This window comes from Artemia franciscana, chromosome 13 (genome assembly GCF_032884065.1).
Source record: "Artemia franciscana chromosome 13, ASM3288406v1, whole genome shotgun sequence".
In the NCBI taxonomy this organism is placed as follows: Eukaryota; Metazoa; Arthropoda; class Branchiopoda; order Anostraca; family Artemiidae; genus Artemia; species Artemia franciscana.
This window is the reverse complement of record NC_088875.1, coordinates 21,114,233-21,134,464: the sequence shown is the minus strand read 5'-3', so window position 1 is coordinate 21,134,464 and position 20,232 is coordinate 21,114,233. Positions and strand designations below refer to the sequence as shown.

Sequence of the window (20,232 nt, the reverse complement as noted above, 5' to 3'; positions counted from 1 at the left end):
ATAGCTCTTACTGATTTTATTACGTTTCATTTTTTGGAGAAGGGTTACAATCTGTAAACTTGACCTTATTTTCACTGGACCTCTGCTTCTGCTTGATTTGTCAATTAATATTTTGTCTCAAATGACTAATATTTTTTACACAGGTAAAGCAGGCAGGGGATTAGGGGGGTACCTTTTGTGTCCTACAGAATCTAACCTATGTAAATTTTAGAAACGAGTGTCCTGTCTAGTGCCTGTGTGTATTTGTTTAAAAAATTTAATATCAATTAGGCTGTTTCAAAATGAACGCATAAAATAATTTCATTATAACTTTCGCCCGGACAGCTTTTCGACCACCAGAACTGAAACAGATGACGAGGGCGTCAATCCATACCCCAAAACACAACAGCTACTTTAAAAGCAGCTGGAACAACTGTTCAGACAGATTTTGCTTAGCAAACACCCATCATAACTCCAGCTTCTAATTCAGTTGCTACACTGGAGGTCCATCCAGTTTTTTCTGCTGCGTGCATTTGTATACATCCCTCAAGTTCCCAAGTTTAGGGCCCTATCAAGCCAAAGCTGAAAAAATACCGCCAAGCTTTTGTCTTATAGTTTACCTTGATTGAACGTCAGCATACGATGTGTTCTCTTTCAGTTAGTGCCATTTTTGTGGAGACAGGACCTGTCATGCAGAAACTGCAGGTAAAATTCCTTTCGTGCATAATGAAATAGGCCTAAGGCAATGGAAAGACGTACAAACTGTATTTGCAGAAAATGGAGCTGGCACCCACCACAAAGAAAGCATGGTAGCATGGCTAAACTTAAATAAAGTGACATAAGGGTCCTTTCTTTCGGTTGCTAGTCAAAGTTCAAGCCAGAGAGAGACAGAGGTCACAGAAATCGAAAATATATTCAAGTAATCATACTGTTAACCCAATTTCTAGCAAAGCAAAGCTTAACATTTTGATGACGAGTCGTAACACCTATCAAAAGACAAATTTACTTGAGCAACTTGAGTTGATGGGGTTAAAGGATCCTATCCGAAAGTCTATCACTAAGCAAATTGGCCCTTTTTGGTCACTTTTTGTTGATGAGCCCCAAGGCAATTTCTAAAAAAAAACAGCTAAGTTTTGTCATAGACTTGATAATGCCCGATAGCTCAGCACTGGAAATGCCACTTGAACTCTACCATACGGAAAACTAGATACCCACTCATTAAACCAATAGCCATTAATGAACTGATTCTTCAGAAAAAAAATCAGCGTTGATGCGTTACCCAGTATTATGCTGAACTTTCGTTGATGAGTGAGCAGTCAATGGATTACAGGCTAAAGTCAGGCAGAAGAATGAACCACAAGCAGTCTACATTCATTGTGGCTTAAAGAAGATGAACTTAGTCCTGATCCAAACGATCAAGGGAAACAACAAATTGTTGAAGTTTTTTAAGTGGTGCAGTTACTTTAAGTGTTCTTAACACAAAGTTCTATGTGCCATAAGTTGTTTATCTGAGCTAAAAAAAAAAGAGCTTGGGCTAAAGACTCTCAAGTTAAAGAGGCTAGTGGACAGTCGACAGTGCTACTAGCGTACGTCTGTTTGCTAGATAGAACTACAAGTGAAATCAATCGCTTAAGTTCTTTATGTGCTTCCTGAGCAGCTGACTAATTCTATAATTGCAACTAAGGCTAAAGCTTTAAGCGATCAAATTTTTACCATACTATTTTTGTGTTGCTTGGTTGTGATGGAAAAACTACTTTACCAGATTCTTTCAGCTTCATGTGAGCCACAAGATCCAAAAATTGACGACATGAAAGCTCTTCAACTGATCTAAGAGACTAAGAAAAGCCCGCTAGACAGTCAAACTGACAATTTTGGCTGGCTTCAGTCAATTAAGCAAACGCAATAGCGTATTCAATGGGAATACCAATCGACGAGAACACTTCTCAGCGACTGAGGCAAAACATGCCTCCTCAAAGTCTTGTAGACTACTTTGCTCTCTACTCTGGGAGGAGAAAGGATGCTGACCATCAGAAAGACGAAATTAGTCAATTCTATACTTCATGGAGTCATCGGCAAAATTGACGTGCGTTTCATGGGAAATAGTAACCTTTGCAAAACTTTGTCTGCACTGAATCCATAATCACTGGATCTTCAATATATGCCAATTTAGAGATCCAGCATTAACAAAGTTAGGTCCGTGCTTACCAAGCTGCCAAATGCCTTCAGTAAACTTATTAAAACTATTTATATTACTCTTAATCTTCCAGTGACTTTTGTGACAAACAAAGAATTGTTTAACACCGTGAAACAAGTAAAAACACATGTACACACAGCTTATGGTAACAAAAGGCTCAGGAGTTTGAATGTCACAGCCAATAAAGAAGAGATAAATAGCCTCTACAAACACGAGGTTATTGACCGTTTTGCTGTTTTAAATTAGGAAACGCTACACACTTGTTAGATTTGTTTACCTACTAATTAATTCACTTATCTTTTTTCCTAGTTTATAGAAATAAAGTTTCACGGGAATTAGAAAAAAACAATATCAATTTTACCTGTGATTAGAGTACCAGGCTGTCACCAAACAGAGATAGAACTGGGATTCCCACCGCTAATGAGACTTTTTCATGAAATGATGGGTCTGCAGGTCAAACATTCCCCCCCACCTCCCCCAAGTTTTGTTGAAATGACAAGCCTGCAGCCGTTCTTGAGATATGGCAAATACACCTTTTTAAAAGCCTAAGTGTGCATGGTGTCTTTCGATTAAGTTCAACATCCCCCTTTAGATCCCCAGGAAGTTTCAAATTGATATCCTAAGTCATACCTGAGATAGTACATACAGCTCTTTTGGCAGCCTGGATGCATATTACGTCTTTTGATTGGGTTGAACATCCCCCTCAACATCCCCTGAATGTTTCAAGCTAATACCTTTAACAGTTTATGAGATATTGCAGATACACCCTTTCGACAACACGGAATCACATTGTGTCTTTTTGCTTATTACAATATCTCCCTCAGTACTCCCTGAGAGTCTCAACCAAATGCCTTAGATCATTCCTGAGGTATTGTAAATACGCCCTCAGATACGATCCCAATAATATAACCCATAAGTGAACAATGGGAATATAGCTGCATTCAGAGTCCCTGCCCCAGGGGCTGTTGGGGATCAAGTCATCATAAGAGACTCAGTTATTTAACCTTTCGAACATAATGAGTCTTTCAAAATTTTGACAGGGGTTGAGAGAAGACGCCAACTAAGAAGGGCGTGGGAGGGCGGGAATTTGTCCTCCAATCCCTTTTGACTCTCAAAAGAGCATTAAAACTTTCAATTTCTAATCGAATAAGTCCCCTCAGACGCTTATACGACAATTCCTTCCACGCAAAGTGACCTGAAAAGAAATAATAATACATGGAAGCCAGTCAGCTTTTACTTAGACAGCGCTACTGAGCTGCCTAGGATATGTCCTTTACCTGCCTTATGCAGTTTTTATCAGTGTATTCATTTGCCACACTTATAAATGCATTATTCTATTTTAGTGAAGAAAAAGTCATGCTAATTAATCCTTTTTAATCCCAGGATCCTTTTGCTGGCTTCATATATAATTCTGCAGCAAAAGCAGGAGCAAGCTAAGTTTCAAATCTATAAAGAAGAGTTTAGCTGTAAAACATAAAACGCAAAAACGTTGCGTTTTTATTCAAAGGACCCCCCATAAGTTAAAAGCGAAGTTGTAACTTCTCTTATTGATCACGCCCTGAACATTTGCTGCAATTCGTATATAAATACAGAAATAAATATTATCAGCGATTTTTTTTTTGGTAATGGATACCCCATTCCTTTTGTCAATAATACAATTAACTGTAGACAAAAAGATATTCCCGTTAAATCAAAGATATTTCACAATGTGAGGCTCCTGTCAAGCCCTCAAACATCATTTATCTTTCTGTACATCCCAAAAATCCCAACAAAATTAAAAATGTTTGCACAACAAATAATGTGTATGTAGTTTTCAATAATAATTTTAAAATCACAAATTTCTTGAACTCCAGTAAATATAAAACCCCAGTTACTCCCCAAACAGGGTGTTATTAAATACCGTGTAACTGTTGCAATTACTATGTTGGCAAAACTAATCAGAATCTAAAAAAACGGCCACACCAGCATAAAGAAGACATAGATAAAGCGTTAATTTCTAGTAGTTCTAATAACTCCTCTGGTTTTGCTTTAGGTTGCCATATAATTAATAATCCCGGCCACACAACACTTGTTGAAAAATCTTCTCTCATTAGTAATAATTTGGGGATAAAATAGGTGGTTTGGGAATGAATCAAAATTAGTCTGAAAATAAATAATGTTTCTTAGAAAAGAGAATTATGGGAATATTCACTAATTTTTTTATACTAAAATTTAATTAAAAATGATCTAACAAAATATTTTATTAACCCAATTTACAGTAGCATTGAACTTGTTAGCAAAATGTCTTTAAGGCTAGCTGCCAAAAACAGCAAGATTAACTTTGAAAGCTCATATTTAATTAGTTCATTTTATTTTATTTGAATGAATTTATCATCTCACACCATTTTATTTAATCAGTCCTGGTTGAACTTTGTTGAAGTAAAGATACTAGGGCTGTTTTAAAAAGTCTTTTTAGAAACATTTTTAGTTTTAAATACATATATATATATATATATATAGTATATATATATATATATATATATATATATATATATATATATATATATATATATATATATATGGGATTTTGTGTTATATGGACACAAAAAAGTATTTTTGAAAAAAGCAAAAAAAGCTTACTACATCCCACAAATGAAGTTAGTGCAATGGCTATCAATACTCCTATAACGTTTTGATTTAGCAAATAAAGTATATTCTATTCTACTTTGAATTACCATTTTGCAAAAGTTACTAAACAAAAATATCCTCCACACTAAGACATTTTGATGTCATTGTTTCTAGTTCTTAACTTTACACCCTCACTTTACATGGAATTTCTTCACTCATAACTTATATCAAGTATCTTGTTGTTACACATAATTATCTTTAACATATTCTGTGATTAGAATATGTGACTAACCGATTTAACAAGTGTTGCCACCAATACAATGTAGGCCTACCCATTCTTACCATTTTCAGAGTGAGCTTTAAATGATTGAAAAGGCATTTCTTCTGAATGTGTAAATATCCGCACAAATCCATCCTGACAAGCAGTTGCCACATTTTCACTTGAAGTCCAAACCACAGCTCCAATGTATTTTTGGTGCAGTTCAGATTGGAAAATACGGTTGATGGAATTATCACTGAAAAAAATAGAGTTAAAGGCAACAGCTCTAGAATAGATCAAACAAACAAAACTTAGAAACATATAGGAAATTTTCCAAGACAGTGGATTCAATTTAGTGAATATTTCGACCCTATGTCCAAGGGCAGTGTATATGGAAGGCAGTGGGCAGTGGATATGGAAAGGCAGAGTAGCCTTTGTTGCTATTTATTTTCTTGAACAGAATTATATTTATTAACAAAAGAGGTTATTGCAAAACAAATACAACATACCACAGGCTCTAGGAGCTTAAGCTTGTCCAAAGATCCCACTCACCACAAAAAAAACGTAAAATTCTAGTTTAGTGACTTCTTGCTATCTAGGAAAGGGGTTAGGTTAGGGAAATGAAACTTTTGGGGATGGGTCTACAGGCTAAAGTATATCCCGGGAAGGTATTTTAAAGTACCCACCTCCACTCCTTCTCCCTCTAGAGGGCCTGAAATTCGCCTACATGACAGGTCTATACATATTGAAATTTTGACAAAACAACATTTTACCTTAATTTTCAGTTACCAGTTGCTTTTTCTCTGTATTTATTTCTGAACATACAATTCCTGTTATTTGAGTAGAATTCTGAGTCATATCAATGTTGTTTTTTTTCAAAATCTTGGATTTTGAAATTTGCATTTGAAAAGAAATTTGCATTTCTTTAAACCTTATAAATTGGGATTGAGCAAAGTTGTGAAGCTGAAAACAAATTTGCTGTACTTCATTTAAGCAGAAGATCTATTTTGAAGGTTTCCTTGTAATAAACCACATATTTTTAAAGCTCATCAAAGGTCAGGACCCTCTAGAGGGAGGGGAGTGGAGGTAGGTACTTCAAAATACCTTCCTGGGACATCCCTGAAAGTTTCATTTCCTAACCTAACCCCTTTCCAAGATAGCGAGAAGTCATAATACCAGAAAACGGAGGAATAAATAAACATAATAAGGTACATAAAAAACAATAAAATAAAAGGAAAAAAGTGAAAAACGATTATGCTGTTTGCCAAAATACAGAAAGAAACAAAATTTACTGCAACTCCATGATTTACATCCCAAGAGAGGAATAGCATCTATGTGTAATAATTTTGCTTTAATGTTTCTGAAATATCTTAATAGTCATTTAATCATTATTAGGCATGCTCCAAAATTTACCATGTCTATAAATTGAACAGAAGCCAGAAGGTGTTGGGTAACAGTATGAATGTCCCAATCAAAGAATAGTAAGCCCATTTTTCACCAATAGGGGTTGAATTCTACAAAAATTGATTCCCAGGTGGTCAACCATGAATCCAAGGCTAACATAAAAATAAAAATTTCTGAACAAATCTACAATGCAGAAGTGTAAATCAAATCAAAATAAACACAAAATTTCACAAATTGTGGACATAGTGTACAATGTTGAAAATCAGATTTCAATATGCATAATTGTGGAAAGTAAAATTTGAGCCATTGGGTCCATGCCAATTCCAACAGTACTGTCCTCGTTCCTTGTACAGATGCATTGTTTCTATTATTACTTAAGAAGGTTCAGGGATTATTGAAGAGAAAGTCCTAAATGATTGAACTTTAAGCATCAAAAGTATGTAAGTTTGGGGTATGACTGATCTAAATCAAAAGACATTTAGTACATATTCCTAACATAAAGTAAAATGAATATATAGCTCATAAATGGTTTAGCTTTTCACCAAGCTTAGAGTTCAAGGAGCATGCATTTGTTGATTACAAATCTGAGGCTAATATTGAAATCTTAAAGTTCAAAATCATACCCTATCATGACTACTGACACTGAAACTGCTAACAAAACTCAAAAGTCAACATTACTGCTAAAACCAAATCATTATTTATTGAAAAATAAATATTACTTGTATCTCTTATCATTCTATGACTAAAGTTGAAATGTAAATTAAAAAAAAAGGAAGTTGGTATACCATGTGCTGCTGAAACCTAAGTCCTTTGAGGGTTTTTATTCCATATGAACTGATAACCAAAATCATATGGCCCTTAAGCAATGGATCCTACATCCCACACGTTAATCCCTAGATCCCAATTTGCACAAAGCTAGTAGGCATGTTTTATCACTTTCAACAAACAACCAATCAGGAATAATTTGGGGGACTTTCCTAAATATTAACTGGTAATCAATAAAAATCTTTAAGATCACATTATGAATGTCCTAATCACAAAATAGTAAGCCCATTTCTCATTAATGGAGTTTGAATACTACCAAATGGTTTTTAATTAATTTTTCAGATGATCAACCATGAACCTGAGGATAACATAAAATCCAAATCTCTGAGCAAATCTGAGAACTATAATGTAGGACTCCAAATCAAATCAAAATAAGTACAAAATTTCGATAATTATTGATAGAATATATATAGTTGAAAATCAGAGCCATTGTTAGCAATCAGAATCACATAAAGGATTTCAATATGTGGGATTGTTGAGAGTAAATTATGACCCCTTTATTTTCCTTTCCTTTACTTTGCTTATATAGATGCATTGTTTCTATTCTGACTCAAGAATGTTCAGGGATTATTTAAAAGATGGTCCTAAATTATCAAAAGTCAATAAGATCGTGGTATAACCAATCTAAATCAAAAGACACTTTGTACATATTTCTAAAATCAAACACAATGAAAACTGGTTTTGATTTTCACCAAGCTTAGTTTTCAAGGGTTACAAGTTTGCTGATTACAAACCTGAGGCTCATATCAAACTATTAAAGTCCAAAATCTTTAAGTGGTTTATCCTAGCATGACCTCTCCCATTGAATTAGTTCTTCCCAAATATGTTCAAGACACACATAGTTTTCAGTAAAACACCAATGACACAGTAGAGTTTAGACTTTCACATTTAGGGAAACAGGCCGTATCCAAATTCAGGTTCATAGTGATTTTTGTTTGTTTTAAGCTTGATTTCTATATTTTTTTTTTGTTTTTACTTGTTTTAAGACTTATTTATATTAGTACCTGTGTATGTATGTTTGCTATGATTGTTCAGTTAATTTATGTTTGTTTTTGCTTTCATATATACTTCAATAGCAAAAGATTTTTGTTGGTTTTAAGCTTGAATTGCATATTTGATTTAAGCTATACTCATCTTAAGATTTATCTATCCATTTATGTTAGTACCTACTTTTTTTGGCAATAATTGCTTATTTAATATCTGTTTGTTTTGGGTTTCATTTATTTTTTAGTAGTAATTTCTAGTCAGTCTGAATTTGAGCTGTTGTAGGTTGTTATTTCTTCTGCTCTTAAGTTTAATATGGCCTATACTTTTCTTTGAAAATATTCTATTCTGGTAAGAATTTTTTAATGAATTTCTTGAATAAATAAAATAAAAAATAAAAGAATTAAGTACAAATTAGGAAAGTTGTGCAAAGTCAAAAATTGATGTGCTATATTAATTAAACTTTCAGGAACAGATCAACAGCCTAAACTTGCATCACTGCCTCAGTTTTTTTGGTTGACCTAATCCTCACAGACAAGCCAGACATTTCCCATCATACAACTGATCTTTAACTTGTGTAAGCACTTTGACAATAATGAAGAAATTAATCCATGTAAATTTCTAAATTAATACAAGATGCTGACCTTGACAGATAAAATGACTATTAAATTGAAACCAAGCATGGTAAATGAATGACATTTTATTGAACTTTTTTCCAGTTAAGAAATGATATAGACATTTTGTATTGACAGGAGGATACAAAGACAGGACAGAAATGAAAATCAAGAATCAGGAGGAAAAGATTGAGAAACAGTAGAAATGTGAGCTAAATTCATTGCAAGATATATCTGATCTCTGTCCACCTGAAAGAGGGAATCATTCCAGCATTAGCTGTTCATGTATTGAAGAAAAAAATTGGTGGTAACACAAATAGTTATTTTATCACATAATGAGAAACATTGCTATCTCTTCTTAAGATCCTTTTTAGACATAATACTATTAAGCTGAAATATCTGCAAGACTTATGCAGCAAGCATGAAATAACAGAATGTGGTCATCTTTGTAGACTTTTTCTTTGTTTGTAATACTCATTATATAATCTGTCATGATTATAGAAAACTCTCTGATCTTGTATACTCATGTCTAACATGCAATGAGGCCTTTGAAAAAAAAAGAGTGTCTTTACCTGCATTCCAAACTTATTTAGTAGCTCTAGTAAAAATTTTGTTGTCTCAACCTTCACCCTTATATCTGAAGTTGCAGAGAAGTAAATCCTTATCTTAGGCTATTAAAATATTGTAGGCTAGGTGTGGCCTAAATACAATATCTATAGTCTACTTTGCTGGGCCTTCCTTATAGTCCGGATAAACATAGTATTTGTCTGCTTACACTAGAACATGTTATAGCAGATTCTACACTATTATTCTAAAAAGTTTTCTAAAATAAAGTAAATTTTAGGCTGACAACATAATTTAGCTAGGATAAAAGCAAATAAATCACTTGTTTGTTTTTTTATTCTTTTGGAATAATTTAATAATTATTTCTGAGAAAAGTTATATTTTGGCCATAAAAGGGCTCAAAACAGCCCAGAGGCTAGTAGGCCTAATCAAAAGTGAAGGAATGTTTTACTGATCATGGCCCTGTTAAGGACTCAAAATGTTACTGCCCCCTGAAGCAACTATTGAATTATGCAAGAGGATAATAAAGGACATCAATCAATATAGCTATTTGATTTTAGGCTAGCAAAATTAAGATAACAGCTACAAATTTATCCTCTTTTGTTCTTAAAGTGGCATTTCTTAAAGGTAGGAATCATGGTTCAGGGTTACCTTAATTTTCGCTGCAAATCTATAGCCTAGCTTAAAGTTTTGCTCCATTACCCCAAAGAGTAACCATTCCAAATTTATCAAAGATGAGTGCCATTTGAAGAGGGAGGGGATATAGCTAGACACTTGAAAAGACCTCTCATCAACATAATTTATGCTTTGGATCCATTGTTGAAATCTTTTATTTACAAAGCCTAACTCTACTAGCTTAGTTCAGTTTAGATGTGGCATAGGCCCACTGCTTTATTGAAAGCATAGCCTACCCTAGTTTCCATATTCTCATGTATTTATCCCTGGATCCAGATGCAAATGATTCATCATTTCCCAGTCTCTGAACATCAACACTGCGAACATCACCCGAATGGCCTTGACACTGAGCTCTTAATTTATATGATTCCATCTCAAAATGGGCCGTGCGAGCCAAATTTCAAATTTTATGCTAGAATAGTTGAGTTCCAAATTGGAAGCTGCAGCTACGAGCTGCGTTCGTTTTCGCTAAAATATTGTTTTTAGTTCCGCTAAAATAATATGTTTTAGTTCCCCTAATATAAATACGTTTTTCGTTCCGCTAAAATATTCTTGAATTTTCTCTTATGTTGTGTTTTATTTCTCAGTTCTACAAACCTTATTCAACACTGAAAAACGTCTGATAAGTGTTCTTCACTTGTTGAACAAAGTTTTTTAACAAGTTGTGGGGTCCCTCAAGGGTCTGTCCTGGGACCGACCTTATTCCTTCTATTTATAAATGATTTGCCTGAGGTATTACCACTTTGTAAAATTGTAATGTTTGTAGATGATGTTGTTCTTTTTGCATCCCGTGCTGATTTATCCCTACTCTTTCATAATCTTAATAACGCACTTTTATCTGCAGGGGATTGGTATGCCAGAAATTTACTTTCATTAAATGAGAAGAAATCTCAATATATGCTGTTTTCTGATCTGGTTCTCAGAAAACTGAACAGTTTTCTCTTTATCTAAATGATAGGGTACTAAAATGTGTTGAGAAATTTAAATATCTTGGAATTATTTTGGATGAAAATCTGTCTTTCCGTGAACACGTGAAAACAATGTCTCTAAAAATCTCGCGAAATATCGGGATTCTTTCTCGTTTACGCCATTTTTTCCCAAGGAATATTTTAAAGACAATAAATTTTTCTTTCATTAATCCATATTTTCTTTATTGTGTTTCTGTTTGAGCATCTACTTTTCTTTCAACGTTTAAACCTCTTCAAACTCTACAAAATAAAGCCCTTAGATTAATGTTTAATGTTAATAATAGATCCTCAGTTAGCCATCTTTATGGATCTTCTGGTTTCTTTTCTGTTTATCAACATCATTTTATTGCCATTTGTATTACTGCCAAAATTACGTTTTTGGACAACTTTCACCAGATGGCTCTGGTTGACGCTTTGCAGCAGTCCCAGAGACCTTTCTAAGTATAGCTTAATTGTGCCTGTTTCAAGTAATATATCGAAAGGATACTGTTTATTATGTAGTTATTGACAGTTTGTCTAATGTGTGTGCCATGCCATTGAAATATGATAAAGTAGTCTTAATCGGACTGTTTTTACCTGAATTAACTGTGGCGCCATCTTTTTTTACAAAAATTCTAAGTTTAGCTTAATTGTGCCTGTTTCACGCAATATAACGAAAGAATACTATTTATAATATAGTTATTGACTCTATTAAGTTTGTCTAATGTGTGTGCCATGCCATTCAAATATGATAAAGAAGCCTTAATTGGATTGTTTTCACCTGAGTTAACTGTGACGCCATCTTTTTTTGCCAAACTCGTAGCATTAAATTTGCTCGGAAGAACACCAGATGACAGACCACTGCCCCAAGAGCTCCTGTCTAACCGTAAGAAGTGGAAGCAATGCCGCGAGCGTGGTGGCAAACAAGGTCAGCTGATGATCCGAGTTATCGTTTCATTAAGATCAACTAGTCTTGCTCCGAAAACCTCACCCCATCAACGTATCCTTGTTAATATATGTTCTACAAATCCCAATATGCCATCTCTTATTCCTTTCAATCAAGCTCCGGTATGTTCGACTAGTAGTGATCAGCCTCCCCCCCCCCCCTATTAAGGTCAGTGACTTTTAATTCGAAAAATAGAATGCCGAATTTTCTCGTTATAAACTGCCAGTCATTGTGTAACAAAATGGAAGAATTTGAAGTTAATGTCCGTCAAAATAGTATCCCAGTTATCGCAGTTACAGAAACTTGGAATCTTGATAGGTTGTCAGGTCATATGGCAGGCTACAAAATTTTCCTGAGCACACGTGCTGATCTAGGTGAGCATAGACTAGGTGGAGGTGTTGCCTTGTACATACGGAAAGACATCCCTTGCAAATTATTACCGGAATTATTTGATCCAGCTCATGAAGTAATCTGGGCTATTTGAAAACCTAAATCTCTGCCCCGTCGCTTTTCTTGTATTATAGTCGCTTCAGTATATTACCCGGAAAGTGCCAGAAACCGGGGTGACTTGGTTTTCCACCTCCAAACGACTATTGATCACCTGAGAAGTATATACAATAGCCCTGCTTTTATTATAGGAGGAGACTTTAACCAAACCAAGAAGAGTTGGTTATCATCTTATTTGTCTTTGAAACAAGTAGTACATATACCCACCCACTTTTTGGGGGGCATATTGGACCTTATACTCACAAATTGTTATGATTTTTACTCCCCTCCCCTTTCTCTTGGTCCCGTTGGCATGTCAGACCAGAACGCAATTCTTTGGAAAGCAAGAGAGTCTTTACCAAAGCCCAAACTATCCCGTGTCACTGTTCGTCCTTGTACGGAGTCGGCCATCTGTGAATACGGTCGATGGATTGGCACATACGACTTCCCCGAAGTGTACAATACCGGGCTCTTGGAAACTAAGGTATCCGATTTCAATGCCACGTTATACAGTCAATACCTAAAGATCTTTACAACAAAATCATTTGTTGTTAGTGAATACGACAAACCATGGATATCTCCAGCTATTAAATCACTAATAAAAGAGAGGTCTCGCCTCTATTCCCGTGGTGCTATTATCAACAGCAAAAAATTGCGAAATCAAATAGTCTCTTTGGTAAAGAAAGCCAAAGCTCGCTATGGTCGTGAAACCATGCCCTCCCAATTACTTACTTCAGACCCTAAAAAGTGGCACAACGCTGTGAAAAAAGTGGCCGGCCAAGTTTTTGACAGCAGTGTAAAGATCAGCAATGATGGTGGGTCCTTAATCAGTGCAGAAGAAGTGAGTGAATCCTTCACCAAGATCTGCACTACCTATCCAACTATTACGGCTCATGAAAAGTCCACCTTACTTGAAAAATGTTAGCCTGAGCATAACATAATAGTCAGTGAGTTTGACGTTTACACGGAATTACGGAAGATCAAACCGAATACATCTTCATACCCTGGTGAATTACCTGCCAAACTGCTACGTGAATATGCAGCCTTCATAGCATTACCACTGTCCAGCATCATTAACGAGTGTTTTGCTTCTGGCTATTTCCCGTCACAGTGGAAAAGGGCCTATATTAGAATTATTCCAAAAAAGCGCACCCCTATTGCATGCGACGATCTCCGCCCGATCTCACTTACACCTTGTTTGGCTAAAGTAACTGAGGCCTTTATACTCAAGTTTCTTCTGAAACAAATTTATGGGCGTATTGATAAATTCCAGTATGGTGGACTCCCCAAGTGTAGTACTACAATCTACCTAGTACGGATGTTTGACTGTGTCCTCCAATGGCTTGAAAAAGGTAGCTGTTTCGTCGACATCTGCGCAGTGGATTTCCGAAAGGCCTTTGACCTAATCCGCCACCTGACTGCAGGCATGAATCTCCAGGAAATGGGGGCCAAACGACACACCCTTGGCCTTGTGCTTGACTACTTAACTGGCCGAAAACAAAAAGTCTTTGCACTCCACGAAAACGATTCGGATTCATCATGGTCAGATACTTCTTGTGGGGCCCCACAAGGCACGAAATTAGCTGGAATAATTTTCCTGGCTGTAATTAATCCCCTGCTTAATCATCACGACGACCGTTACAAGTTTGTAGATGATCTGTCCATAGTGCTCGCTTACCTGGTCGAAAACACTATCATAACAAAGCAGTTTTCAGACCAGTTATTTGATCAGGTAAAAACCGAATGCTCAAGTCATGACCTGACCATTAACGTAGCCAAGTCGAAGATAATTCGTTTCAACCCTCTGAAGCAGAATATAAATATGCCTCTAGTCCCTTTCCCGATTGTGAACGAAATAAAAATCTTAGGAGTAACTTTCACTAGTGACTGTAGTTTCAATGCCCATATTAATTTAACCGTCCACAAGGCTAATGCAAGCCTTCAGACACTTACAAAAATGAGGCGTTTTGGGTGTGATACTGAAAGTCTTCTCCATGCCTACATGTGTTATGTTCACCCGTTGCTCGAGTACGCGTGCCCGGTGTGGGGTCCATCTGCTATCCACACAGCGTACCTATTACGCGACATAGAGTGCGTCCAGAAAAGAGCAACAAGGATTATACTCCGAAACCGTGACATACCTTATGATCAAGCCCTCGCTAAATTAAATTTATCTCCACTTAAAGTCCGGCTTGAACACCTTATTCAGCAATTTGGAAAATCCGTCCTAGCCAATAAGAGCCACCGATCAATACTACGCGAAACAGCCCCTCCCAATAGCCGAACTCGGTTACAAAATAAACTTCTACCCCCTAAAGTACGAACGAATCGTTACGCCAACTCATTTGTGCATTTCTTCACATCATTTTTTAATGCTGAGCCGTAGTGTGTGATTTTTGTTTAAATGTATGATTTTTGTAAAAAAAAACTAAATTTAGCTATGCTACGATAGTTTTTAAATATACCGATCTCTCTCTCTCTAAATTTCCCAAGATTATTCCCGAAAAATTCACAATTCCACAATTACCCAACATCTCATAGTTCTAATTTCTCTTTTGAAACTAGGCCAACGGTGCGATCGGGATTTAGTTTGCGTCATATTGGTCCAAAAGTTTCAAATTTAATCCCAATAGCTGTGAGAAATTGTAATGATAGAAATAAATTTCTGAAGTAATTAAGAAATGATGTTTCTAGTCTCCCATAATATTTTCCGTTGTAAGTGTTGAAGTTTGATTTCCGAAAGAAGTGCAGATTAGTTTAAGCCGAAGTAATGACGGTTTTTTCTTTTGTTTGTGTTTATTTTTTATTTTTTTTGGTGATATACCACGCGCTTAAATATGCCATTAGGCATTTGCGCTGTTTGTTTAAATGGTTTAATTCTTGTTGTAAATTAAATAAAAAAAACAAGTTTTTTTAAAATGAAAGTAAGAAGCGACATCGAAACTTAAAACCAACTGAAATTAATCTGTATATGGAAGGGGCTTTTCCTCCTCAACGGCCCACTCTTTACGCTAAAGTTTGACTCTTTCTCTTAACTTTACTTCTTAAAACGGTAAAATACTTTAACGTAAAGAGCGGGCCGTTGAGGAGGAAAATCCCCTTTCATATACAGATTAATTTCAGTTCGTTTTAAGTTTTGATGTCGTTTCCTACTTTCATTTAAAAAAACTTGTTTTTTTATTTAATTTCTGGACGTTTTTGAATTAATGCATGTTTTGATCTTGGCTCTCCACACATAAATAATTAAAACGATATTTGCATGTTAATTTTTTTTTTGGCTAAATGGCTTTCTCATAGTTTTAATCCGAAGATTTTGAGAAAAAAGTAGAGAGGGAGGAAGCCTAGTTGCCCTCCAATTTTTTGATTACTTAAAAAGGCAACTAGAACTTTTAATTTTTTTACGAACATTTTCATTAGTAAAAAATATACGTAATTTACGAATCAACTTACGTAACACACTTCTATATTCGTATGTTTTATTGCGTATATGAGGGAGTTCACCCCTCGTCGATACCTCGCTCTTTCAAAGTTTGTAACTTGTAGCCCCTCCCACGGGGACTATGGGGGAGTAAGTCGTCCCCAAAGACATAGTTATAAGGTTTTTCGACTATGTTGAATAGAATGGCTATCTCAGAATTTTGATCCGGTGACTTTGGGAAAATAATTAGCGTGGGAGGGGGCCTAGGTGCCCTCCAATTTTTTCGGTCACAGAAAAAGGGCACTAGAACTTTTCATTTCCGTTAGAATGAGCCCTCTCGAAAGATTCTAGGACCACTGGGTCGATACGATCATCCCTGGGGAAAAAAACAAATAAACATGCATCCGTGATCTGCCTTCTGCCAAAAAAAATATAAAATTCCACATTTTTGTAGATAGGAGCTTGAAACTTTTACAATAGGGTTCTCTGATACGCTGAATCTGATGGTGTGATTTTCGTTAATATTCTTTGACTTTTAGGGGGTGTTTTCCCCTATTTTCTAAAATAAGGCAAATCTTTGCAGGCTCGTAACTTTTGATGGGTAAATCTAAACTTAATGAAACTTATATATTTAAAATCAGCATGAAAATGCAATTCTTTTTATGTAACTATTGTTATACAAATTCGGTTTTTTAGAGTTTTGGTTGCTATTGAGCCAGGTCGCTCCTTACATACAGTTCGTTACCACGAACTGTTTGATAAACTTGTATCTATCTATCTATCTTCAGCCAGATATAATTTTGACAACAGTAGATGAAGCAAGATGACTGGATGGATAAAGCTTTAAATAGCTTCGGGGTGAGGAGGAGCATGTGTGGCTTCGCAGGTGACTTAGCAGCTAATATATTTTGCCATCTATATAAACTTAATGGAAGGATTCGGAGTTCTAATTTTGTTTAGTTTTTTTTCGCTTTTGATCAACATCCAATCCTCAGTTTTACTAATAAGCCGTTCGTCTCTAAATCTTGAATTTATGTTGCAATTATAAGCCGTTCTTTCAAGTGTCATCCAATCGTCGTTAAAAAAAATACTATCGTTCTTAATATGACGAACTGAGCTCCATACACTATTTCATCACTAGTTTTTTTGGACAGGCAATTTTCAAAATCAAACAACGTATAAAGTAAACAATTCTCTATCAGAAAATAGCAATAATAGCTGCGATTTTATTGCCATTGTACTTAAAATCTGTTTTTGATGGCTGGCAAGTTTATCGTTTTTTCTATTTTCGTTTTTGTTTGAATAAAACTCTGAACGGCGACGTCAGACGTCGAAAAGCAATAGAACGTCAAACTTCGATTAGAAGGACGTTGGAATTTTACTTTGGAATCGGTCTGGATAGAATTTAGAAAATAAAATGAACAAACATAAGCTAGAAGTCTTAACATACAATAAAGAAATCATTATGTTTAAGTAAAAGGTGAAGATATTGTTCAGCATGAAAAATATAAGCACAAAACAAAGAAATGATTGGTCCATGGCTTGTAAAGAGAGTTAAGGCTAAGGCTAAGAGAGTTAAGACGTGTAAAGAGAGTTAAGTTTACCGTTTTGCTTATTTTGTTTGAATAAAACTCTGAACGGCGACGTCAAACGTCGAAGTTGTAAAGCAACAGAACGTCAAACTTCGATTAGAAGAAGATATATCCTCTTGCAATAGTAGTTTATCAAAAAAAAGTGCAATAGTTTATCAAAAAAAAAAGTTATGCGTTTTCAATTAATGGAAATTCTTGAAAGATATTACTAGGCTATCAGCCTAGAGGCTTAAGCTTTGCTTTTAGGCCAGAGTAAAGTGTTATTTAATTGACTCTTTCCTGCTTTGATAACTAGCTGATTTGAACAAAACCTTCAGAAATGAGTTTTAGGCCTAAAATATCGCTGAAAGATGGAGACTTAAGAAAAATAGAATATTAAACCTTTAATTTGTAATGAGATTTGTCACCACTAATTTCCCATAATTTCAATTAATATATGTGTGTATTTACAATGGAAAGCAAGTCACTGGGCAGTAAACACAATCACATTTTCTTATTAATGGTATTTTAGCATAAGTTATCTTTTTTTGGGTGGAAAATATCATATATAAATAACTGTCAATACAGTAGAAGGTAAAATTCTAGTTAATTGACTTCTTGCTATCTCAGAAAGGGTTTAGGTTAGGAAAATGAAACTTTCAGAGACAGGTCTACATGCTAAAGTATTATGTCCCGGGAAGGTATTTTAAATTACCCACCTCTACTCCTTTTCCCTCTAAATGACCCTGAAATTTGCCTACATGACAGGTCTATACCTATTGAAATTTTTACAAAACAACATTTTACCTTAATTTTCAGTTACTAGGCCTAGTTGCTTTTTCTCTGGATTTAGTTCTGAAAATCATATTCCTGTTATTTGAGTAGAATTTTTAGACATATCAATGTTTTTTTTTTCAAAATTTAGGAAATATATTTGCATATATTTAAAACCTTATAAATTGGAATTGAGCCAAGTTATGAAGCTGAAAACAATTTTGTTGTACTTCACTTAAGCAGAAGATCTATTTTGAAAGGTTTCCCTTTTATAAGACACATATTTTTAAAGGTCAGGGCCCTCTAGAGGGAGAAGGAGCAGAGGTGGGTACTTCAAAATACCTTCCTGGGACATACTTTAGTCTGTAGATTCATCCTGAAAGTTTAATTTTCTTAACCTAAACCCTTTCTGAGATAGCAAGAAGTCAATTAATTAGAATTTTACCCAGTAGAATTCTAGACAAGATAATTTTCACTATATTGGAAAGTGGTTAGGTTAGGAAAATGAAACTGTCAGGGATGGATCTGCAAACTCAAGTATGTCATTGGAGGGTAATTTGAAGTACCTACTTCCACTCCTCCTCCCTCTAGAGGGCACTAACTTCTGATAATCCTTAAAAATATCTGTTTTATAAAGGTGAAACCTTTGCAAAATAGATCATCTGCTTAAATGAAATGCAAAAAAATTATTTTCAGCTTTACAACTTTGCTCAGTCCCTATTAATAAGATTTCAAAAACCTGCAATTAAATTTGATTAAGAAAAAACAGAAATATTGCTTAAAATTCTACTCAAGTAATAGAAATTGTATTTTTAAAATTAAAACCACAGAAAAAGAAATTGAAAATTAAAATACAATGTTATTTTGTCTGAATTCCAATAAGTATAGACCTATCAAGTAGGCAAATTTTTAATATATAGAAATCAGAAGAGGGTTAACATAATAACTTGGTAAAACCTTTGCAGAGTGTGTTTTTGTCCCCAGATTCATTACTGAAAGTTTTCTTTTTCCTAACCTTACCACTTGTTAAAATAGCAAAAAGTAGCTTGTGCAGAAATTTATCAATTTTTTCTCTGAAAGGAAAAGTAGTAAAGCACCCCAACTGTATTTGAAGAAGACAACTGCATTTGTCTTGTTTTCTTTTCTACAAGAATGTTTTGCCTACTTTTTAGATTGATGTTCATTTTTTATAAGTGACTTATTTATACTAGAAGCTAATTTAGGCTATAAATTTTTGACTTACATTGTACTCTCAGGCTCTTCCCAAAAATGAGATTAAATTTTTCAAAGCTTGGAGACTTGTTCCTCCTGTCTGTTTAAAGAAAACAGATTCATAATCAAAACTTAGTTCATTTCTAAGTTACATTTAGTGGGCCTTAAAAAGCCTTTTTTACTAATTAAAGGACAACTCAACACCTACATAAACCATAATTGAACCATTTTGAGTAAAGACAAGAAGGATGATAATTTTATCAGCCCCTAAACTATTATTGTAATAGCAGAACCCCATAAAGTATTATTAACTGACAGTTATCTATTTATATCCCTAAGAACAATGTTGATTCTCTTTTCAGAAAGAGTATAGAAAGAGGCAACAAATTGGTAGTGCTAGCCTTGGAAAGAAATGGACCCCCTCTTTTGAAACCTTAAATTTGCTTTAGAGCTAGTGGTGTCTTTCTAGCTGGATGTACTATGGGCATTGTGTTGTTCTTTAAGCATATTTCACATTCTGTTTCAAGTTTTCCTATGCCCTTAAACACATTGCAATATTTGGTTACTGGTGACCATTTGATGTTCAAGACATGCTTGATCAGATTCATGTCTTTGCTTGTCTTGAAACAAATTATTGGTTTGGTGGTTGACTGAACCACATAGAAGGCAATTGCCTGCACTGGTTTATTTTTGAAAGCAACAAGGGTTGTTGCAGACTCCTAGATGTGGTATGGTGAACCCACAGTAGTTGGTGAGTTTGAGCAGCTGCAGCT

General features: G+C 35.0%; 2 protein-coding genes across 2 annotated transcripts in view; both read right to left on the bottom strand.

Moving 5' to 3' along the window:
* The window catches only part of LOC136034645 (phospholipase A-2-activating protein-like), a 42,254-nt gene extending 31,724 nt beyond the window's left edge, over window positions 1–10,530 (bottom strand). The window contains exons 1-2 of the mRNA XM_065715946.1: window positions 10,342–10,530; window positions 5,123–5,295 (exon numbers count right to left, since the gene is read on the bottom strand). Coding sequence (XP_065572018.1) covers window positions 5,123–5,295; window positions 10,342–10,478 — 310 coding nt within the window. The 5' untranslated portion in view covers window positions 10,479–10,530. The remainder of the gene's footprint in view (window positions 1–5,122; window positions 5,296–10,341) is intronic.
* The window catches only part of LOC136034648 (elongation factor Tu-like), a 235,032-nt gene that overhangs the window by 92,056 nt on the left and 122,744 nt on the right, over window positions 1–20,232 (bottom strand). The gene's annotated exons all lie outside the window — the stretch shown is intronic.